At 37.8% G+C, this 24,582-nt stretch overlaps 7 protein-coding genes across 7 annotated transcripts; 6 read left to right on the plus strand and 1 right to left on the minus strand.

Annotated features, from left to right (window-relative positions):
- Positions 1-1,985: 1,985 nt before the first annotated feature.
- On the plus strand, positions 1,986-3,119 carry COS12 (Cos12p; the record flags this gene model as incomplete). The annotated part of the gene is made up of 1 exon (XM_033910232.1): positions 1,986-3,119. The coding sequence occupies one exon, from the start codon at positions 1,986-1,988 to the stop codon at positions 3,117-3,119; it is 1,134 nt and encodes a 377-aa protein (XP_033766123.1).
- A 1,131-nt stretch (positions 3,120-4,250) lies between these two features.
- On the plus strand, positions 4,251-4,961 carry SPAR_G00020 (GNAT family N-acetyltransferase; the record flags this gene model as incomplete). The annotated part of the gene is made up of 1 exon (XM_033910233.1): positions 4,251-4,961. One exon carries the CDS (start codon positions 4,251-4,253, stop codon positions 4,959-4,961), a length of 711 nt encoding a protein of 236 aa, XP_033766124.1.
- A 7,200-nt stretch (positions 4,962-12,161) lies between these two features.
- On the plus strand, positions 12,162-12,782 carry VEL1 (Vel1p; the record flags this gene model as incomplete). Its single annotated transcript, XM_033910234.1, has 1 exon — positions 12,162-12,782. The coding sequence occupies one exon, from the start codon at positions 12,162-12,164 to the stop codon at positions 12,780-12,782; it is 621 nt and encodes a 206-aa protein (XP_033766125.1).
- An 850-nt stretch (positions 12,783-13,632) lies between these two features.
- MNT2 (alpha-1,3-mannosyltransferase MNT2) lies at positions 13,633-15,312 on the minus strand (the record flags this gene model as incomplete). Its single annotated transcript, XM_033910235.1, has 1 exon — positions 13,633-15,312. The coding sequence occupies one exon, from the start codon at positions 15,310-15,312 to the stop codon at positions 13,633-13,635; it is 1,680 nt and encodes a 559-aa protein (XP_033766126.1).
- A 1,011-nt stretch (positions 15,313-16,323) lies between these two features.
- On the plus strand, positions 16,324-17,472 carry ADH4 (alcohol dehydrogenase ADH4; the record flags this gene model as incomplete). Its single annotated transcript, XM_033910236.1, has 1 exon — positions 16,324-17,472. The coding sequence occupies one exon, from the start codon at positions 16,324-16,326 to the stop codon at positions 17,470-17,472; it is 1,149 nt and encodes a 382-aa protein (XP_033766127.1).
- Positions 17,473-22,202: 4,730 nt separating this feature from the next.
- Positions 22,203-23,321, plus strand: ZRT1 (high-affinity Zn(2+) transporter ZRT1; the record flags this gene model as incomplete). The annotated part of the gene is made up of 1 exon (XM_033910237.1): positions 22,203-23,321. One exon carries the CDS (start codon positions 22,203-22,205, stop codon positions 23,319-23,321), a length of 1,119 nt encoding a protein of 372 aa, XP_033766128.1.
- Positions 23,322-23,501: 180 nt separating this feature from the next.
- Positions 23,502-24,437, plus strand: FZF1 (Fzf1p; the record flags this gene model as incomplete). Its single annotated transcript, XM_033910238.1, has 1 exon — positions 23,502-24,437. The coding sequence occupies one exon, from the start codon at positions 23,502-23,504 to the stop codon at positions 24,435-24,437; it is 936 nt and encodes a 311-aa protein (XP_033766129.1).
- Positions 24,438-24,582: the final 145 nt, after the last annotated feature.

Below are 24,582 nucleotides of genomic sequence, written 5' to 3' on the forward strand. Positions count from 1 at the left end.
CCCACACCACACCCACACCACACCCACACCACCACACCCACACCCACACCACACCCACACACCACACCCACACCCACACCCACCCACACCCACACCCACACACCACACCCACACACCACACCCACACCCACACACCACACCCACACACACCACACCCACACCCACACACCACACCCTAACACTAATACTAATACTAACACTAACACTAACACTAACCCTAACCCTAACCCTAACTCCATCCCTTCCTATCCCCATCTCAACTTACCCTCCTCTATCTCTTCTCATCTTCCCCCCTCTTACCCTACCTCTCCCACATCACAATCCACGGCACTTACCTCACCACCCCATGCCCTGCCCCATTCTCCCACCACCACTCCTAACCACCACCATTCATCATCCGACTATTCACCTCCACACCCCAACCACCATCTACCCTCTTCCCAATATCTCCTATCCAACTCTCACTACCACTTACCCTACCATCCATCTACATTCCCCCATCTACCATGTCGTCCTTACTATAACACTACATACCACATGTAAACAGATCTAACGTAAACAAATCAAACGTAAACAATACAAGAAGTAACTTACCCTGCCACACTATCAACCTCTCCACTATACCTTTCACATCCCCAAACAACACCACCTCCAACTACCACTACCACATACCTAAATCTACCATACTCGCCTTCATTTATTTAACAATATCGCATATGCATACGGACGCTATAGTACGCATCACACTCTCAACTTGCCCCGCCATAATACTCTACACCAAGGCCATCCATCTCTCACTCGATCAGTACCATATACAACACCACATCATCATACACGGCATTTGCCTCAGCGGTTTATACCCTGTGCCATTTACCCATAACACCCACGATTATCCACATTTTAATATCTATAACTGATCACACAACCTCAATTATCATATAAATACTCTCAACTTCATGTTTTATAACGTTTTTATACAAATATCCACTACCCATTTTATATGTACTAATATAAATACCACCAAATAATCACAACTAAAATCAACTAAACATAAAAATATACTATTTATCAATAAGAAGGTATAAACACACTATATATTAACATAAGCGAAATATCATAAACATAAGACGTGTCCTAATATCGTTATGCAAACGCAACTACAAGATCTTCTCACTCTCGGTACTACCGTAATTCAATGTCGTGTACTCATTTCGGTGCCACTATATAAGGTCACTATGCTTATACTATAAGAACAATACATACTAATGCAGATGCTATAATATCCTTATTTCATTTTGCCAACTCGATCACAAAATATTCCTATTCTGAGTACATCCGTTAATCAATATGAGGTGTAACAACCAGAAGCCATGGTTTGAGGTGAACGATGCTTCTAGGTTTTGCTTTAGTGTTTTTATGGTGGAAAAGGTCTAAGAAAAGGGTATTGATATTTAGAAGGCCAATAAATTTTATGAATCTTTCTCTCAGGCATTCATACGATGGACTCTTTCCCAGGGGAGAAGATATGGGTACCTATTTCCATTTTCCTATTACACATTTACACGACTTTATGACAGGTAATCTACGCTAAAATATGTGTTTCATTTTAGACGGCAACCGAGCTGTGCGAGCAGTTGGATTGCTCCTTAAACGTAATTACATACTGCGTATAAATCAAAGTTATCGCAAACCTATAAGCACTTGCATCCACAATTACAAAAAGCACTATTACATTTATAAAGTGAGCTGGACAGAAAATCGGAATCACCTTGAAACCTCTTTCTAAGAATGGGATACAACATGTTTTTTTTTAGTCAAAAATCACTCGAGGTTATTATCCTTTTTCTATTATAAGGTTACTGAGCCATCAACAGTTGCGTAATGCGCGCCCGCTTAGCGCCTTTTTTTAAAAAAATATATAAAGCGAACAGCCAGAAGCTGCAACTCCAAATAGTAACTCCCTCAAGCTGCCATCTCGTTATCAAATGAAGAATAATGAAATTGAAGATGAAAAGATCGTAGCTCTATCATCCTTCAGACATCTCGAATCCCAAAAGATTGTCCTCCCACAAAAAGTTTTTAGCAGCGAGTTCAATTGGGGCTGTTATGAGATGCTCAAGTGGCCTGCGTTTCGTGTCTGGTTGCTATCATGGTTGCCACTTAGCATTTTGTGGATAATGTCCTCCAAGTGGCTTTTTCTGTTCATAAGTTTTTATGTTGTCGTACTTCTAGGGCTATACGTTTTACCCTTCATTCATTGGCTTTATCGTAAACGTTCTTTATCTAAGCAACTCACTCAGTTTTCCAAAGAAATTGCTAAAAATACACCAGGCACGCACACCCATGATTGGGAAGTTATCGCTATAAATCTAAATTCGTACTTTTATGAAATCAAAGCTTGGAATACTAAGTACTTTTTTTTCAACGCTGCGGACTGCCAAGAAGCGTTCAGAAGAACTCTTCTCGAACCATTCTCTTTGAAGAAAGACGAAGCTGCCAAAGTTAAGTCATTTAAAGATTCCGTTCCTTACATCGAAGAGGCCTTGCAAGTTTATTTTACAGAAGTTGAAAAACAGTGGAAGCTGTTCAATACTGAGAAAGCATGGAGCGCCGTTAGCCTGGAAGACATTCAGCTCCCCAGGGAAGCTCACCGGTTTAAACTTACCTGGGTTTTCAAGAGGATATTCAGTCTCGGGTGGTTGCCTCTCTTCCTTTCTGTTTTGTACAATGTCTACGTGTCACGCAATCCTCCTCCTCTATTTCGTATCTTGTATATTGGATGTTTTCTTCTCACGGCTGTAAAATCTTTCCAAAATATAAGGGTTTCACTTATGAAAATGGAACACAAAATGCAGTTTTTGTCAACTATTATAAATGAGCAAGAAAGTGGTGCTGATGGATGGGATGCAATTGCAAAGAAAATGAATAGGTATTTGTTTGAGAAAAAAGTCTGGAAAGATGAAGAGTTTTTCTTCGACGGGATTGACTGTGAATGGTTTTTTAGCCATTGCTTCTACCGCCTTTTATCTTCAAAGAAATCAGACTCATCTGTATCATTGAATGTTGAACTATGGCCATACATTAGAGAAGCGCAAGTATCCCGCAGTGACGAGTTTTAGTGAAAAAGTGAACATGCGCTATTCGACCTAAAAGTTTGTACTTTCGTATTCTATAAGGTCTTAGAACCATGTTCTATTGAAAACCTAAAAGATTGGTTGACGTTTTTATCGAGCAATTTTATACACATAGCACGGCCTGCTTCAGAAGATCAATATATTGGATGGAAATGCACAACCGCTCAATTTTCAAATTACATATAATTACCGCGTATTAATTACAACCAGACCACTTTCATAAATAACTTTTTTTTCACGCTTATTGTTAATTAAGGAATACACTTGATGGCTTCATGTTTGGAGCGATTAAAGTGTAAAATTTGCCGATAATTATACTTAAGTTCCTTTAGAGACAAAAATCTCCATAATATGTGCATGTATTTAGTCCTTTTAAGTGGCTTATTTAACGCAGAGCTGACGGAAGATATTGGAATAACCATACCGATATTTTTTTCAAAAATCTTGTCATTGTGGTCACCGCTTTTTCAAGGTAAAGCAAAGCAGTTCAAACAGAATTCATTGAACAGAATACATTCTGTCATGTTTTCGATATATACACGAGCTCTTATTCAACTTGAACTGAGTGATGTGTTCTCAAGATCTTTTAATAAAAATTTGTTTACGAAATCCCTCTTAAAAAGAAGAATACTAATTTCGCGAATCACGCTCTTTCTGTTGCATTGATAAGGTCATTGCTGATGACAGATACATTGATCTAAGATCTGTTTGAATAACAATGCACAGTAATACACCATCCACTGAATCTGTCTCCTTTCTCAATGTTGGGATTTTCATAAGCATTAATATCTACAGAAAAGAAATACAAACTCTGTACTCATATTTGCAAAGTTTGTAAGAAGCTATTTACAGCACCTACAATAAGCATATCCCTCATACTGCAATACATCTTGAATATATCACTATGTTTGAAAGTCAAGCACGGTTGTAGGGTCTCTTCTGCACGTGATATTTTCTCTGTTTATTGGCTCATAATGGAACGATTTTATTTTTTTTTGACTCATACTTCGAAGGTTGATAAGAGGTTGATAAGCAATCATCGATACAAAAACAGCATGAGGGAGATCTCACGAAAACTTTCCTGGCTCTGAACTTGGAAATAAAGTGGGAATAATTATGGCGAATTTAAATAAATTTGGACAAGAAGTTGGTGCCGATGTCAATGGCTGGACAACAAGGGTCTTCCCAGAGAAAGTCGTACTGAAAGGCAACTACTGTAGACTAGAACCTCTTGATAGAGAAAAACATGGGTCGGAACTTTTTAGTGCCTATAATAAAGCGGGCCAAAAATTATGGACGTATTTACCTGTGGGCCCATTCAATACCTTAGAGGAATTCCTAGAGTTTATTAAGAAACTTAATGAAACTAGAGATACTGTGCCTTTCGCAATTATCAATGAAGAGACTAAACGTGCCGTTGGTACATTATGCCTAATAAGAATCGATGAAGCCAACGGTTCACTAGAAGTTGGATATGTGATTTTTTCGCCGGAATTGCAGAAGACTATTATTGCAACTGAAGCCCAATTCCTTTTGATGAAATATGTGTTTGATGATCTACAATACAGGAGATATGAATGGAAGTGTGATAGTTTAAATGGGCCATCCAGGAGGGCGGCGATGCGCTTAGGGTTTAAATATGAAGGTACGTTTCGACAAGTGGTGGTTTATAAGGGTCGTACACGTGACACTCAATGGTTTTCAATAATCGACAAAGAATGGATATTTATTCGTAAAACCTTTGAGGAATGGTTAGATGGAACAAATTTTGAAAATGGTAGACAGAAGAGAGGACTAGCGGCAATAAGAGAAAATTTGTTGAACTGAAAACCTACCCTCTCTTATATGCAGGGCGTATGTATATGTACCGTTTAGCTATCCATTTTGTAGATTAAGATATTTTTTACAGTCGTGTAAATTTTCCGACTTTATCTTCAACAATAAAAAATTGCATTTACGATCACTTAGATTTCACGTGTTTGCGCTGATCTCGTTCAAACTGGAATGTCAGTAAGAGATAAACAATCTCGATCTACCATGCCACTCCAAGACAAACGTTGATACTGATATTATTTTTGGCTCCCCATTTCAATTTACATCGCGAAACGTTGCTCCCACTTTAATACGACTCACATTATGTCATTCATAGTGTCATTTCGATCCTAACTATATTCCACCTTTCTTCCATATATCAGCTTTAACTTTAACATCAAAATATAACATTTAATTTTACTCATGTTGTATCCTATTTGCTTTATAATCACGCATAGATTATAACGTCTACTATCCCAAAATACAATTATCACAACATACCGCATCACGCTACGGTCCGCTACTAAACCCTCCACTAAACCCATAACGAAAATCGGTTACCTTTACTATCTAAACTATCTTTCCCTTTCTTTTTAATATCCTCCGTATAACACCAAGTATTACTTCTTCGGTATTTTTTTTTGCATCTCTCTTCGTTTTCTCATCATTAGAATACATACAAGTATCTCTTCTGGTTCTACAGTGCTGATATTCACGGGAGACAAGACATAATGATTCTATTACTATGGCAGGTAGGTAGTTTGAATGGACCCTGATCCACAAACCTTAATTGCAAAACTGACTGGCTCACGGGCAACGACTCCGGGCCGATCCCATAAAAAAAGGCGACCTATTTTATGGGAAAGATAAAAGAGTAACCGTATGTTCCCGATCCAGGTGTTCCTCACTAAAAAGAGTGTACGTTGCCCAAAAGAGAGTGTTTCTTTCCGGTTTATCGTGCTCAATCAAATGGTTCATGAATACTGTCATTGATCAAATAGGTTTATAATATTAATATACATTTATATAATCAACTGTATTTATATCATCAAAAAAAAGTTGTTTTTTTATTTTTCATTACTTTTCACTGTCTATGGATTTTCATTCATAAAGGCGCTCGTCCCTATTTTGCAATAGTGTAGATACCATCCTTGGAAAGAGCTTTAGAGATAGCTGGCTTTAATCTGGTGGAGTACCATGGGACACCGGTGATCATTCTGGTGACTTGGTCTGGGGAAATACCAGTCAACATGGTGGTGAAGTCACCGTAGTTGAAAACGGCTTCAGCAACTTCAACTGGGTAGGTTTCAGTTGGGTGAGCGGCTTGGAACATGTAGTATTGGGCTAAGTGAGCTCTGATATCAGAGACGTAGACACCCAATTCAACTAAGTTGACTCTTTCGTCAGATTGAGCTAGAGTGGTGGTTGCGGAGGCACCGGCAGCAATGGCGGCGACACCAGCAGCGATTGAAGTTAATTTGACCATTGTATTTGTTTTGTTTGTTAGTGTTGATATAAGCTTAACTGGAAAGAAAGAAATGAAGGCATAATCTCAAAGATAGGTGACCAAAGCAACTCTATTTATACCCATTTCTTCACTGGCCATTACTATTTGAACGAATTACTGACTGATGTTTATTTCCCCTCTTACATCCTTCATACTTCGTCTCTCTCCCAAAATATTCACTGTAACCATGAAGTCGCACTTGTTCTTGAACGAGGCATGTATCCATCATGAATTTCTTATGCGAAGGTGTTGTTTTATGGTGTCTATGTGTATTCGTATGTGGGGGAAAGTGAGAATGCCAATTATAGGGGTGCTGAGGTGTGCCTTGAAAAACCCTTTTCGCGTGCCTGTAAAGCTTCCATTTTGGTCAAGAAAAAGAATATCCGGATTTGAGATTTGGACCCTCGTTCAGAAGCTTATTGCCTAAGCCTTGGTTCAGTATGCTCTAAACGATCTCTGAGAGAATATAGTACTGTACTGTCTCTTTTTTGAGTCTGTAAAGAATAGTTGACATGTGTTGGGAGTCGTATATTGCTAGAGATTTGTACGCCATCATTAAAGTTGTTGATACAATTACGTGATTGTAAGCCGCTGATAGGGCTAGTATTGAAATGATCCTGGTACGGAAAGAGCTACGAATGATAAAAAAAGATATTGTGACCGGATTGTAGCAGGACTGACGGTCTGCGCGGTGAGAAATCTGTCATTCTCAGAAACAATATGGGCGATACTGAACTCAGGCCTTTCCCATATTCAATACTGGTTTCTTTCTTTTTTTGTAATGAGATGGTGGTCTAAAGGTAAAGGACATACTATTTGAGATTTCAACCCCAAAAAGTTGACATATTTGCAGATACATATGGAGGTGACATGGAGCGTCTAGTCAGTTCTTTTTGTGAATATAAAAGCAATTTTCTTTTAGACTCTTGTTTATTTTTCTGTCCATCTCTTTTCAATTCCCAACTTCAGTGAGCACTATCCTACTCACGGTCAACTGAAAACGTACCACATTTTTCTTCTTCTAGAACTGTAGTGCAAACCAGCGCAGCCTCAATCCCAGTATATATCATATCATTTGCTACTTGGCAGAATAGGTGTGGCTTCAGTTGACAACAATCCACTCTGTATAACTTTTTATAATCTTCCGATACTGAGCCCTGACCTACCATTCTCTATCTTCTTAGCATTATCCTACGAGCGTTATATGTATTTTCTTACACTTTGATGTAACACTGACATTATTATATCCTTCACAATCACTTCACAGTTCGATATTTTTAAATATTAAATATTAAATATTAAATATTAAATATAAATAAGGGTTTGTTTTATCACTCACTATTTTATCATAAATAATTAAATAATAAAATATAAATAATCAATAATTTTTATAATTATTATAAGTGATTGAATAAACAATAATAATAATAATTGATGCCTGATTTAATATGAATATTTATTAATTTTGTATATATTTATTTGTATTATATATAATTATAAATAATAAATATATTTATATATATTAATTAATCAATTAATTGATTTTATAAATTCCAACATTTATATTATATTATTTTATGATATTTGGATATAGAAATATTATATAATAATTATTACTTATAAAAGCTATACTTACATATATTTCATAGAAAACCAGCTATCTGCTCTATGGTTCTATATCGTGAATGCATGTCCATCCGAGTGCAAATCGTTACTACCGCACAAAGAAAGGACAGACGCAGTTTAAGCGAAAAAGCAGAAAGTGGAAGAAAAAGTCGAAATTACCGTTAGTATTCTCAACGCATTGTATAAGCGTAAGACACCCAATTGGATCGCATACTGGTGAGCTTATATTACGCATACCTCTACTAATTATCATATTGAGAAAGCTTGAGAATACTTGCTTGATAACTGGAATTAATAAAGCTTGCTCAAGCCTACATTAACCTTACTAGCATTAGTTTAACTTAGCACTCAGTCTGGTAAGAAATTGGGTAAATGCATAGAGTTCGTTTCATCCCAAGAGCCTAGCGCATTATGGTTATCAAGAATTACCTGCCAAAGCAATCAGCAGTTTGAGCTAGGGTAACAAATCGTCTAGTGGTGAAGCCTTATAGTGAAAAAGTAGAAATATTATGGGACATCGCTACAAAGATAGATATTAGATTCATCAAAATTGAGACCTTTTCATAAAACAGGACCTAAATCAGGAGCACAGTTTGAGACACTCTACAAACCAGTAAGGATGCTGTCAGGTATGCTGAACTAGTGGGCCGATGGCCGTGTCTGGGGAAAGCTATCGTCGCCGAACCTTGGTCGAAAAGTTCGAGATGGTAAAGATTATGTAACAAAATGCAAAGTTTTTTTTAAAACCCTAGTGGTCCAATACATTCAGCGGTATATATTATAGCTTGGCTGCCTTGAATATAGAGAGGAAAAGGCAAAACAAGAGCAAAAGATTTCACATGTCTTTCTGGGATTTGCCGGTTACCGAATGCAAGGCCAATCCTGTTTGTCTTTTTTCTTTGATTGTTTTTGAAAACTCCGAGAGTTTTCGCTGCAGAAAAGAAACATATGATGGTACCTGTGCAAGGGGTTAAGGGTCCAAAATTTACTACCCTGTCGCTCACTACAGCAAATATCTCGAACGAGAGCCAAGAAGGCCTAAAACTGACTAGACCTAAGGCATAAATCTCATCAGCCAATACCATTTGAGGATTTAAGCTTTCGATATTAGGGGCATATAAAAGATCTTCGGTATAATAATTTCAGGACAGAGTTTCACATCATTCCGTCTTGGTCTTTTTTCTTGGTTGATAAGTCATTAAGTTTTGTGTCTCTACAATTAAAGATATTTGGAGACACAATATTACCAATATGCAAGTTTTTTCTTTCCTATCATTGGCGTTATTCCTAACGTATTCCCTGGCTGTTTTGGGGTCTTCCTCAAATTCTTATGTCAAGCTTCCGGTCCAAAAGTTAGCTGATATTCCAAATATGGACTTGCAAGATGCATCTGATATTTTTAAAAGAGATGAAGTGTTCAATTCCACTTTGATAAATGCACCAAATACAGGAATGTACGTTGTCAGGATGGAAATCGGAACTCCTCCCCAAACGGTCTACCTACAGTTGGACACTGGCTCTTCAGATATGTATGTGAATGATGCCGATAATGCCTATTGCAAATCGATGTCTGATGGGTCTGACTACGTTTCGACTGATAATTATGAGCTCACAGCAACATTCACTGAGCTTCCCTCTACCACCATCTCATCAGAAGCTTATAACACTCTTTGCTCCTACTGGGGTACATTTAGTCCCAACAGTTCTTCCACTTTTAAGAATAACGAGACTTCTTTTAATGAAACATACGACGATGGTTCGTATTATGCAGGGACGTATGGAACGGACGTCGTCTCTTTCGAGAATATTACCCTAAATGACTTCGTTTTTGGTGTATCAAATGATGCGATGGGCAATCCAAGTGGCATTTTGGGAGTATCGCTTCCTTCTGCAGAATATACAGATTCGATCGGATACGCATCGTCTTTCAATACAACACCTCTTATATACGGTAATTTTCCAATGGAATTGAAAACTCAAGGGAAAATCGAAAAGACAGCGTATTCCTTGTTTTTGAATGAACCTAATGCACACTTCGGAAGCATCTTGTTTGGTGCGGTCGACAAAAGTAAATATTCGGGACAGCTTTACACTCTGCCTATGCTGCAAGCCTACAATACCTTCGATTCCCTAAGCCCGGGAATGAGTGTTACTGCACAAAGTGTTGCAATCTTGGATGGTAAATCTGGCAACAATACTGTTTCAGATGTTCAATTTCCAGTACTGCTAGATTCTGGTACAACTTTTTCCTGTTTGCCTACTGAAATTGCAGAGGCAATCGGCAAAAGTTTTGACGGGAAGTATAGCTCCGATGACCAAGGCTACATCTTTGATTGTTCAAAAGCGAACAATGCTTTACTGTCCGTCGACTTTGGAGGATTTAATATATCGGCAAATATATCCAATTTTGTGACTCAAGCTAAGGACCACTGTTTTTTGGATATTGAGCAATCCGAATCGTCATACATGCTGGGGGACGCTTTTCTTGTCAACGCATACGTTGTCTATGATTTAGAAAATCGCGAAGTTTCTATTGCTCAGGCTAGCTTCAACGATCGAGAAGAGGATATTGAGGTTATCTCCGATACTGTCCCAGGTGCCACACCCGCTCCGGGATACTCCAGTACGTGGGTGTATACGCCTGGTAGTCCTATCGGAACAGGTGACTTTTATAATGTCAGCTGGACTTCTTATTCAGAGCTTTCACAATACAAATCAATATTTGCCACTCCGGCCCAAAGCGATGGTGTTAGTTCTTCCTCAAGTGCAGGCAGTTCAAGCGAAACGACCACTAAAAAGAAAAATTTGGGTTACAGATGCCGTCGTTCATCTTTTTCCTTTTCGTTTTTATCTTTCTTATCATATTTTCTGTTATGAATAGAGAAGATATTCATAGCTCGCAGAGTCCTCCTGTGTAGGATTGTTATCAAACTCAACTTTTGCTAAATACAGCAAGAGGTATTAAGTGATGATGCGGGTTGCAGTTATACAACGCATTTAATATTCAAGACGCAAAATTATATACTTCTGTAGTATGACACAGCTTTATACACAGATAAGAATCTGATAACTGAACAATTATACACATGGGGAGTTTTGCTCCTGTGATAGATAATGTAATGAGTTTTACAAGCGCTGAGTTCTTTGTCGGAGTTTGCAAATGATTGCAAAATCCTCAAAGAAGGAACCTAGTCGAATGACACAGTAAAAAAGGCCCCTATCGTCCCAGTTGCCGCATCCTGACGTCTGTTTAATTGGCCGCCCAGCTGTAACAGTCTTCAAGTACGGCTTCATATCCTTCTGATCAAAGCACCCATACATCATACTTCATGCAAGGTACCCTTATTTCTCATAGGTATTGTCTACAATCGAGGTGGCACTTTGACACAATGAACCCTGAGCACTTCCTACCTCAACAGACCAATATATTCAGGTTAATCTGCTTACCAATAAGAATAAGCATGCTTCTTCTTCTATTATGTGGGCAAAAGTTAACAGTTTGATACCATTATTTACTCTTTGACTGCGTGTCTGTAGTTTGACTTTGAGAATGATATTTAATGTTAACTTGTGCGATGACAACTGAAGTGCCCTGTGGCAGTTTTTTCGACTACGTCAAAAAAAGTGTTGCATAATCAAACCAGGCACTTGCTAAAATGTTAAATTTTTTTTTTTAATATCACCTGCGTGGTTATTCGCCACTGTCAATGTTCAGATCTTTCCTAAACGGGCTTTTGAATTAGTGTTGCTTCTATTGCTGGAATGGAAATGGTACTTTCATGCGCTCTCGCTTCTCGAAGTTTTAACGATGAAGCAGAACGATGTCGCTTTCATTACCTACCTATACACCCTGCGGGCCAGTAAATTTTTTTGCGAATAACCGCTGAGGTTGGAAATATAGAAATATATTCCAGATCTGTATTCTCAGTCACTAGAAAAAGGTAAATATGCTCATCAAGGTTTTCAGCATAAAATAAAAATATTATTGATATATAAGCGCCGTAATTTTCATTTAAAATGGAGAGTCACTGCTTCCAATATGTTTTTTGCAATCACAAGAAATCAAGAACAACAAGAATATCATGAGTTTCCTAAGCATTTTTACTTTCTTCAGCGTCCTTATTTCCGTTGCCACTGCCGTCAGATTTGATTTGACTAACGTCACTTGTGCTAAACTACATGGTCCTCACTGTGGTACCTACGTTATGGAAGTCGTTGGTCAAAATGGAACATTTTTGGGTCAATCTACTTTCGTTGGTGCCGATGTTTTAACCGAAAGCGCTGGTGATGCTTGGGCAAGATATTTGGGCCAAGAAACAAGATTCCTTCCAAAGTTGACCACTATTGCCAGTAACGATACAAAGAACTTTTCTCCACTTATCTTCACCACCAATATAAATACTTGTAACCCTCAATCTATTGGTGATGCTATGGTTCCTTTTGCCAATACTGTTACTGGTGAAATTGAATACAACTCCTGGGCTGACACTGCTGACAACGCTTCTCTCATAACCGGTTTAGCTAACCAATTGTTTAATGCTACCGATTATGGTGTTCAAGTTGCGTCATGTTACCCAAATTTTGCTTCTGTTATTTTAAGCACTCCAACAGTTAACATTTTCAGTATTAACGACTCATTGCCAGATTATTGTACTGCCATTCAGTTAAAGGCCGTTTGTCCACCAGAAGCTGGTTTTGTTTAATCTTTTCTCGGTTCATAATTTATAAATGTATATTGATAAATTTAACTATACCCAAATCTTTTTTTGAAAAGCCATATGAAAGTTATTTTCAACTGGGAAGTACCAAATTACCTCCTTTGGATATTCCTGTTCTCTCTGCCATAACATTTATTTTAAAAGCACTTTAATTTCTTTTTGATACGAAGTGTAATTCAATGTCGCTTGCGTATTACATATATCAATAATTCCTTATGAATAAATATATAGAAAGATCTAATTTAGTACATCTAGTTGCGATTTTCGGAACATTGCGGAATATTGTTGCCTTAAAACAGAGGATATAAATCAAATCATTCACAGGGTTCAATATTGAAATGTGATGATTGTATAGTGAAAAATATTGAAGATATGACCCTGCATTTTATATACAAGTGGTTCATTTATGCTGAATGTCAACACCGATTCACTACACTCTTAATCCAAAATACTCATTTACTCGTGTAATGTCAGAAGTGTAAGGAGCCCCAAAAGGTCCTAATTTTCACAGACCTTATGAAGGACGTTCCAGAACCGAAAGTCTGAAGATCGTCTTATTGAGGAATTATCATGATATAGCGGGCGGTATCAGACTGTAAGCGGTAACTTTATCGTAGTTATTTTGATTTTACTGGCAGTGGATCATAAGTATAAGATTCAATACGTCACAGAGCCAGACGAATGATAGGGGCATCTTGCTTGAAAAGCAATTCCATTAAAAAATGTTATATAATTATTGCGGTGCTATAATATTTCATATTACATAATTTATGCTACATTATATAACAAAACTGACTTCGCTCTACCACTTATAGGTCTAGAACAATTCCTATGATTAAAGAATAGTTTCATTCCAAATGTCAACGATTTGTGATAGTCTGCGTTTCTCGTTTTCTTCAAACTTGATTACCTTTCCAAACTCTCCTTCTTTGAATAATGTGCAATAATTAAACAAAAAACACTCTCCTGACTTAATCCATCCTGATATATTAGCGTCTGGAATTATAATTCCTTCAAGCTTTACTGGCGATTCATAATATTCACGTAGGGCGTCTGCGCTTTGGAAAATATCCGCTAGTCTTCGACTGTGCTCATAATCATATTCCCATGAGGCCTTTTTACAAACGTTAAGACCTCCGTTTAGCCATAGTAAGGACCCATCTTTATCTGTATGAGACAACTGCACGGAACAAATCTGGTAAAACTCACCAGTACTTTCTTTTGAGACAACATTCCCCAACTGGCCAATATTTGATGCATCCACAGGATGGAACGTAAAATGATTCTTTGATAGCAATTCACCCAGCCAAAAAAAGTCTTTATCACCATGGAAATATTCTGCAATTGGAGAAAATTGTAGGGCTATTGAAGTAAGCACACTGAAGAGATGCTTACCCTTATGCAATACTACCAAGCCACTCTCTAAATGGTGCCTATATCTCTTTACGAACATGTTTTCCAGCGCCTGTGCAACTGTTGGATCTTCTATGTGCTCACGTATCTTAGATCCGTCCGTTAGATCAAGCTTGATACACCCATAAATAATTTCTTTCAAAATTTCCAATTCAGATTGTTCGAAGAGGTCATTTGTTATTTCCCGATCTTTAAAGAAAAGAACTCCAGTCTTTTGAAATTCCTCTAGTTTATAAAACTTGTCTACTGAAACAAAGGGCACTGTATCTGAATCCAACAAAATAGGAATTTCAAAGGATGAGAAGGTCAACGCTAACCATTTGTTTGAATAAGTTGCAAACTTGTCCGAATACGTCGGACTTAGCAAATTATGCACATCCAGAAACCATATTTCCTGGGCAGGATATTCTGGAGTGTCTCGGTTTCTCGCGTATTTGGTAATATATTTGATGGAATCTCGACTCAGGTCTGCGTTATAAACAATTTGTATAGGATACTCATTTTTGAGAAACCTTAATATTTTCAGTAGCCGTATGGCTTCATTTAACTGCCCATCGGAAGCACTAATAACTATGCCTTTCGAACCGCTTTGAGTTACAGTGTACAACCAATTCTCCCAAAAAGATAGTTCTGTATCGAAGTTGATTGGTTTAGAATTAATGAAATGGTGATCTTTGAGGTCAAACTCTAACACAGATGCATGGTAAACCTCACCATTCCACCTCGTAATTGTGTGCCAGAAATTAAATTCATCATTTTCCAATTTTTCGAAGTTGATATACGGGAAGAGCTTCTTTTCAATGTTTCGTACACGCTGAATATCACGCCCAGCAGTTCGCTCCAAGCACTTAGAAAAGGTCGAAATCCTTGTAACCAGTTCCACCACATCATTTGCAGGAGTTGAGCTCACTTGATTTACATCGTAGAAGTCATTTAACCACCCGGGCGAAAGATCTTCATAATAACTCCAGCAACGACCTCTGTCACTGCTGCTATTTTGAATGGGTCCCAACGATTTTAACGAACCTATTTGACGATAATATGCCACTAAAAAGACACCCAGTAGCGCAACTGATATGAAGAGTCGATTTTTTCTTCTCATACTCGATAAATTATATTGCGCCTATTTGTGTGAATCCTTTCAACATAGATTCGCAAACAAACATGCGAATATTTTACTCAATTGGGAGACTTGGCCGTTCACACTCTTTGATACTTCCTACCCCTAAAGTAAAGAGAAAAACGAATTAGCATCATTCTAGTGCTAGGTACTTTTCTCTTTCTTTTACTGATCTAGTGTGGCTCATCAAAACTTCGTCTCGGGAAAATGAAAAATGTAAACAAGAATTTTTCGTTTTAAAGAACTACCTAAAGGCCAATGCCAGTGTGGTTATTGTTTACGATCCGGAAAATACTACCGATAGGATATCTATCAAGAAGTCCCCAGGTCTTCGTGTATTTACGCCATACTGTCTGATCTCGTAGTGCGTTGCAGTCCTTGCGTATGAAAATTTTTTTCTAATGCATCAGCTGTTATGCGCACGACTTGAAAGGTTATCGACCGTTTCTAAAAACTAGAAGTACTTAAATGAACCTTCACGGTTAAGCAACCAGTCTAATTGAGGCCGCTGATTTGAAAAGGAGTTTTTGTGTCCAGAAGATTTCTCGGAGAACTTCAATGGGCTTCCAATTTATTCTCTTTAATGAGGCCATTTTTTGTAGTGTGATGGTCACACGGTAATGGTTGTTAGCAATATTTGTGATGATGGCTATAGTATGACCGTAGTGGATTAACCATGATGCAAAAAAAAAAAAAAGAACCAGGTTAGTTCACGCATCACGAGGTACGTGTCTTGTATGTCAGGTGCTGGGAACCACGTATGCCGTCAACTGTACAAAGCAATTGATATTTTGTGGCCTCGAATCTCTCACACTACTAGGGCATTTTCTTTTATCAAGCACGGGAAAAGGATAACGTATCAACATGTATAAAAGGGTTATTAGCATTTCCAGTTCATTGAAGACTGGAATTAAACGTTTTTCTTCCATCTACTCCGAAAGAACTATCAACAACAAGTTTATTTTTGCAACAACTAATAGTCAATTAAGAAAAATGTCTTCCGTTACTGGTTTTTACATTCCACCAATTTCTTTCTTTGGTGAAGGTGCTTTAGAAGAAACCGCTGATTACATCAAAAACAAGGATTACAAAAAGGCTTTGATTGTTACTGATCCTGGTATTGCAGCCATTGGCCTCTCCGGTAGAGTCCAAAAGATGTTGGAAGAACGTGGATTGAACGTTGCTATCTATGACAAAACTCAACCAAACCCAAATGTTGCCAATGTCACAGCTGGTTTGAAGGTTTTGAAGGAACAAGACTCTGAAATTGTTGTTTCCATTGGTGGGGGTTCTGCTCACGACAATGCTAAAGCCATTGCTTTGTTGGCTACTAACGGCGGGGAAATCGGAGATTATGAAGGTGTCAACCAGTCTAAGAAGGCTGCTTTACCATTATTTGCTATCAACACTACTGCTGGTACTGCTTCCGAAATGACCAGATTCACTATTATCTCTAATGAAGAAAAGAAAATCAAGATGGCCATCATTGACAACAACGTCACTCCAGCTGTTGCTGTGAACGACCCATCTACCATGTTTGGTTTGCCACCTCCTTTGACTGCTGCTACTGGTCTAGATGCTTTGACTCACTGTATTGAAGCTTATGTTTCCACCGCCTCTAACCCAATCACTGATGCCTGTGCTTTGAAGGGTATTGACTTGATCAATGAAAGCTTAGTCGCCGCATACAACAATGGTAAAGATAAGAAGGCTAGAACTGATATGTGTTACGCCGAATATTTGGCAGGTATGGCTTTCAACAATGCTTCTTTAGGTTACGTTCACGCCCTTGCTCATCAACTTGGTGGTTTCTACCACTTGCCTCATGGTGTTTGTAACGCCGTATTGTTACCTCATGTTCAAGAGGCTAACATGCAATGTCCAAAGGCCAAGAAGAGACTAGGTGAAATTGCCTTGCATTTCGGTGCTTCTCAAGAAGACCCAGAAGAAACCATCAAGGCTTTGCACGTTTTAAACAGAACCATGAACATTCCAAGAAACTTGAAAGATTTAGGTGTTAAAACCGAAGATTTTGACATTTTGGCTGAACACGCCATGCATGATGCCTGCCATTTGACTAACCCTGTTCAATTCACCAAAGAACAAGTGGTTGCCATTTTGAAGAAAGCTTATGAATATTAAAAAAATCGAACTATCTCATAAACGTCAATTATGCGTGTGCTTTATTTATTTAATTGTGCGTACAGTATAATGCACTTATTTATTTACCAGTCAAATGATATTTTTTAACTCTTTTCACGACCTATATAATTACGTTAATCTCGGATATATAACAATGAAACCATATCTTTGTTGTCTTAATTTGAAAAAATGAAACGGAAGCTCTACTGATGACCCCGGGGCCAAAAGTATGTCGGAAGCAGTTTGATCTTTATTATTGGCATACTATTGGTTTCGACGCTTTTAAGATTGAGAAGCTGCTATATAGTAAAGTCAATCTTTAATATGGTGGGTTCTATGCAAGCTACGAGAAGTAAATTATTGACAATGCGGAACACTTGAGTCAAACCGTTTCTGTTAAACCAACCCACAGCGGTGCTGGTAAGTCTGTAAATGGCATTGTCTTCCTTTTTTGGTTTAATATGTTTAATTATGAACCTGCTATAAGTGATAACGTCAATCCAGTTATTTTTGTATATTATCCACATGTGCATATCCTTTGATATTCGTTTGATAATACGAAAAACTGTCTTTCTCACAACCTCGAATCACAGCGGCAACATATTCGAACACACTACAATATTACATGAAATTCACTTACCTTCACTGACTACAACACAGAAAATACAGTGCCCTATCCCGAGTGCTTGTGCACATATAGCTGATAGCATAATGCATTATTTGGAATGGCCAATAAATTTCCGAAGTAAAGGTAACTTTGCCATTGAGTTGATATGCAGCTGCTAAGAGAAAATATCTGCACACCACCACATGCTTTAAGCAAATACTAAGTGAAAAAAAGCTTACCATTTGAGTAAGTAACACAAAATTTTTTTTCGTTTATCTAAGAACAAGAATAAGTCCTGAAACATAGTGACAATATTCGTAGTACGTCTGAGAAATGAATTTATATTCTTGCAAAAGAATATGTTCTTTTCAAATATGGGCGTTTCTATAATCTCTTGCATCTCTCAGCTTCCAAAAAATTGATGAAAATGGGTTCATTTAATTTTTACATCAACCAAAAAGAAACTACCTTCATTGAAATCCTTTTTGAAGAACCATTTAAAAAATAACAATACTAGAATATATGATAAGACCACCGATCATGCATGCAATACGTAATACAGCATAGGTGGCCGACCAATTGGCAATGGTAGAAAACAATAGACGGTAGCACACTGCTTTTCACCCGCATTCTTGGAAGTGGGCCAGCTCTTGGTCAGTGTCCGATGAACCGGTCATGAAGTCGGAACTGTTTCTTTACTCTTGGAACAAGAATCAACTACTGCCTACTTTACTAGCACTCATGCTGCCAGTATATTATTACATACAACGTATGATAAAAATAAAAATAAAAAAGTAAATTGAAACTTAAAGAATTGCCCAAAAGCTGTAATATACAGTCATTGAATCTGGTATAAGGAAAAGCTCAGGGATTGATGTAAGATAATGAATGATAAAATATGAAAAGAAAGAGGAAGTAATAGCATTATTTTCAGAATAGTTGAGTCACATTAGGGTTCCTATATCGGCAGGAATAATTCCAGTATATTGTGTACATTTAAACACATCATCTTTATCAAATAATGGAATCCCAACAATTGTCAGCAAATTTATCTTTATATCGAGTACTAAGTCTGTATTTCTTCTTCGTTTTTTCAGAATGGCTCTGTGATATTGTCCTCGTGAAAGTGTTACAATGTCAATAACATAGAGAATGGATTTTAAAAGTTTATTTATGATGTATTTCTATGACTAAACAATAATAACGAAATTAAAGTGTAATATTTTGTCACAAAGAACGGTTCCCCTCTCAATCTCTATTGCTACTACCAAAAATGTCTACCTAATATACTGTTGCAATTCTTGAAAATAAAAGAGATTTATAAACAGTTACCTAACGTAGCAGTTTCAAATTTTCGATCCTTTTCTTTAAAGACTAACTTGGCACAGGACATCACTGAACCTCAATTTCAACCTATTCTCAAGAAATATATATTTTATTGCTTTGGCTGACAAATGTTAATACAGCTTTTACATCATCAATATGACTAAAGGACACTGGCATCCTACTCAATGGTACAGTCCGTTATCGAGTAGGAAAAAAAGGGTCGCTAAAAGCTGATGAACATAGTTTTAGCTCACTGATCCTGTATTGAATATCTACATAATCTCTAGCCTTCTGCCGGTGTATCTGCAAAATGTAAAACTTCAAACAATGCACCATCAACTTGAATACTCTCCCATATTGTGTGCTAAATAACATATGCTTTTATAATCAAACATGTCTTAATAAAAGTTTCACAGGATTTATCTTCGTAATTAGTCTACACTATAGGTGCTTCCATGAAATTGATAACGTGCAATATATACTGAATTATGCATATTTTAATCACCTTGAACTTCTGCTCCCTCTGTCCTAGAGATGTCGTAATATATTCATTTGCTGTCATTTGCTTTTACTGGTTAAAAAAAGGCTTTGAAAAACGTGAACTGCGCAAATTGAAAAGTCGGGTCGCAAAATTACATGCAAAACATTCACCTCGTTAAGGTCTGACCTATAGGAAATAAATGTCCTCGATTCATGAAAGCACATGTAGTTGCAATACCACACGACAAGATCATCAACGCTTGTGGACGTAAGAACCTTGCCGATTTCTCAGGCCATTTCTATGTTTATCATCTTACTATGATCGAAGCTGTTTCAACCTAGCCATCCACTTCACGCTTCCAGTACGTTCAGAAAACACTTAGCGATCGCTACCGACAAAATTTACAGTCACATCACTGCACAATAGGTCATTTCATCCAAGTTGGTTTGATCGTTGAAAAATACCGACAACCTATAGGAATACACATTTTAGATGTGTCTCGGGTCTTACCTATTCAAATATCATTGGTTTTATACAAGACGACATCTGCGCTACTGGTAAAGAAATTGGTCTATGTTATTGTGCTGGTGGGAGTAGAGAGCCAATTAATTGTTGAATGAGTATATGTGCGGTGAGTTATCTCCATAAGACAAATATCTAGATGAATTCATCGTCTTATTCAAGAAGAAATGTATAGCTTCTAAATTCTAATACGGAAAATCCTCATAATATGATTTGAGCGAAAATTAGAGAATGAAAGGAATTGGGAGGCACTGCACTGTATTTGCTCGTTCATTAAGGGCTCAACTGCAAAAAAACAAACAAACAAACAAACAATGCATTAATCAAATGTACTACCATGTTTTGTAACTAAACGCACTTATTTTCCCAGAGTCTTACGAGAGGTCAATCAAAACATTATCCTCACTAATTCGCTAAAGAAAAGATGATCTTCAACAGCTGTTTTAATTGAGCTCTTGATCTATCATTTTACTTGAGTTGCGCAACTTATGTTATCATTTTCTTTCCCTGCCACCCTGCTTTATCTTTTGTTCAGCATCACAGCAGCAAATTTCAATTCCCATTGAAAGTTCGCTAAGGATAACTTCATGTCAGAATCAAAATATGACTTAAGACTTGCCTATCTCTTTCAACTTTCCCCAAGTGCTACCCGTTTTCGGTTATAACAGATACTTCGGTGCTCGACAGAGTGCCTTAGGAAGAATAACGCTTATTTTTTTAGGGAAATACAAGTACTGCGCTCTTCGGTTGGTGTCCAAAATCAATGACAGGAGTAAGATCACCGTTAGATTTGGAGTAGAGCTACCTGAAGAGAAAAACCGTGCTAAAAAGAAAATTTTGCACCTTTAGGTCTAATATTTCTTTTTATGTTCCTAAAAAAAGAAACGACAATTTGCCAAACACCGAAGGGCCAAATAAAGCATTATTCTACATAGTAAGAACTGGAAAATTACGTCAACTACCCAAATTGTGACATAAAATTGAATTTAACAAGATCTCTAAATCAGATATGCTTCTTTCATTAGGTGGAAATGGCAGCATTTGAGAAGAGAGGTTGCCAAGCTTCAATAAATTTTTTTCTAGAAGGCAAGATCATTTCAAACTGTCCATAATATGAAAGGACAAATTGACACTAATGTCTACATATAGCTAATATCTGCAGTAAATTAAACGGTGATTGCTCGACATATGCTCACATCTATCGCTTTATGGGACAAACTGGGCAGAACAAGCACCTGATGATGTGACTCCTACTCTTTGGACAATGCAGATCCACGCTACGGGAAATTAGTTAAATGCAGCAGAGCATGGCGCAAGTACTTGCTGTAACCTTTGGGGTACCGTTACCGTCAGTTTTCTTCACCTAAGGTGTGCGCGCCAGAAAAAGAAAAAAAATAAAACGTGCTGCTTAAATACACAAAATACTCGCACTAATTTGCCTGTAAAAACCTCGAAGAACCAAAGATACCCTCAAGGTTCTCATCTGTACAGTACTGTCCAAATTACAATGACATTTCTTTAAATTATCAGATGTACTGAGGTGCCTTCTCTTCCAATAAAACGGGACAGATGAGCATCTTTGACCTTGAAGGTATAGAAAGTAGGTTTGAGAATAAATGTGTAGAAATAAATTATGAAAGAAAAGAAAAAAAAAACTTACGCACGGCATTAGCTCGATGACTTAATTATAAATAGAGGCTTGATATCGGCCCATTAATGGTCTTATCTTCTCGGTATTTTCAAAAAAAACTACCAATACTGACAATAGAGCAACAGCATAAATATCAAGTGAATATGAGCAACGTTACTACGCCGTGGTGGAAACAATGGGACCCTGATACCGTTACATTAACTGATACTACACCGGATGATGTGTGGAAGATCTGTGTTTTGGAAGGAGTTTATTACGGTGAAAACGAATACAACGGTAACTTAGGTGCCAGAATATCTTCTGTTTTCGTTATTCTTTTTGTGAGTACCTTTTTCACCATGTTCCCACTGATTTCAACGAAAGTGAAAAAATTGAAAATTCCTTTATATGCCTACCTTTTCGCAAAATTTTTTGGTTCTGGTGTTATTGTTGCAACTGCATTTATCCACTTAATGGACCCTGCATACGGTGCCATCGGTGGTAACACCTGTGTAGGACAAACTGGTAACTGGGGAATCTATTCATGGTGCCCAGCCATTATGCTAACGAGTTTGACCTTCACTTTCCTTACTGACTTATTCAGTAGCGTCTGGGTTGAAAGAAAATTTGGTCTTTCCCATGATCATACCCACGATGACATTAAAGACACTGTTGTAAATGATGCGGCAGTTGTTTCGACCGAGAATGCTACGGCAAATGGATCTCATGACACCAAAAACGGAGTGGAATATTTTGAAGAGTCAGACGCTTCATCCATGGATGCAGTTCAATCATTCCAAGCACAATTTTCTGCCTTTTTAATTTTAGAATTCGGTGTTATTTTCCACTCTGTGATGATCGGTCTAAATCTAGGAAGTACTGGTGAAGAGTTTTCCACCCTATACCCTGTTCTAGTGTTCCATCAATCCTTTGAAGGTTTGGGTATCGGTGCAAGATTATCAGCCATTGAGTTCCCTAGATCAAAGAGATGGTGGCCATGGGCTTTGTGTATTGCGTACGGGTTAACTACTCCAGTTTGTGTCGCTATCGGTTTGGGTGTTCGTACCAGATACGTCAGCGGTTCTTACACTGCTCTAGTGATCTCTGGTGTATTGGATGCCATTTCTGCTGGTATCTTACTGTACACTGGTTTGGTTGAACTACTAGCAAGAGACTTTATATTCAATCCTCATAGAACAAAGGATTTAAAAGAGTTGTCTTTCAACGTTATATGCACTCTTTTCGGTGCTGGTATCATGGCTTTGATTGGTAAATGGGCTTAAACCAAAGAAAGTAAAAACCCTGCATCTTCTCTATAGATCCTTTTTTTATATTTTACAGTTATTTATTCTTAAATAATACCAAAAAAATAATAGTCATTTTTCGTTAATCATCTCGGCAATATATAAAAAATACGTGAAAATGACAACTTTTTTACACAAAAGTTCACAAGTAGTGGCAAAATGGTGGCAGCAAGAGTCGATTTTGGCATTGGAGGAATGACGAATACAGGGAAACCAAAGTCTAGGTGTTACAAATGTCCTTTTAACGGATGCGAGAAGGAGTACAACAGACCAAGTTTGCTTCAACGGCATCTGAATTCGCATACTAATCAAAGGCCGTATCCTTGTGATGAACCGGGATGTGGTAAAAAATTCATAAGACCATGTCACCTGCGAGTCCATAAGTGGACTCATTCTCAAATCAAGCCTAAACCATGTACTCTATGTAAAAAAAGATTTGTCACAAACCAGCAATTAAAGAGGCATCTAAACAGTCATAAAAGAAAAAACAGAGTTGCATCAAAAAATAACTATAAACACGAAGGACCGTGCTCGAATATTAAAGCAGAACTCAGTGGCGTGGATGGGGGCTTAGACCCAGCATTAACTTCTGGCTCTGTAATGTACGATGAAGAATCCTTGCAAGGTCACCTGCCTGGATCTGATGACATGCGAGTGTTACAATGTCCATACAAATCGTGCCAGAAAGTCACCAGCTTCAATGACGATCTAATCAACCATATGTTGCAACATCATATAGCAAGCAAGCTTGTAGTGCCATCCGAAGAGTCACGTCTAAAGAAGTCGACTCCAACCTCTGTGGAGTCGAGTAGCACAGACATTACCTCCATCCCACAGCTTTCACTTAGCACTACTGGGACGAGCAGTAGTGATAGCAGCAACGAAACTATGGCGCGGAGTCCGAATGATCCAGAGAATTACTGGTCCGATAATCGGTGCAAGCAAACTGAATGTCAAGAGCTTAGTCCATTCGCATCTGTGTTTGATCTCATTGAACACTATGATCGCACACATGCGTTTATTCCTGAAACACTGGTAAAGTACAGCTACATCTTTCTATACAAGCCTAGCGTCCGGGGTTTATTTGAATACTGATAAAAGTGAATGTACAACATCTTTGTCTTCCGCAAATGAGGTTCGATCTGTGAAACAAAAACAAGGCAAGAACATGGCGTGATATCTATTACGCATACGTCTTATTATTCTTCAAAAAAAGTGCGGGGCTCCAGGGCTCCGTGTT

The sequence above is a fragment of the Saccharomyces paradoxus genome, chromosome VII (genome assembly GCF_002079055.1).
Source record: "Saccharomyces paradoxus chromosome VII, complete sequence".
In the NCBI taxonomy this organism is placed as follows: domain Eukaryota; kingdom Fungi; phylum Ascomycota; class Saccharomycetes; order Saccharomycetales; family Saccharomycetaceae; genus Saccharomyces; species Saccharomyces paradoxus.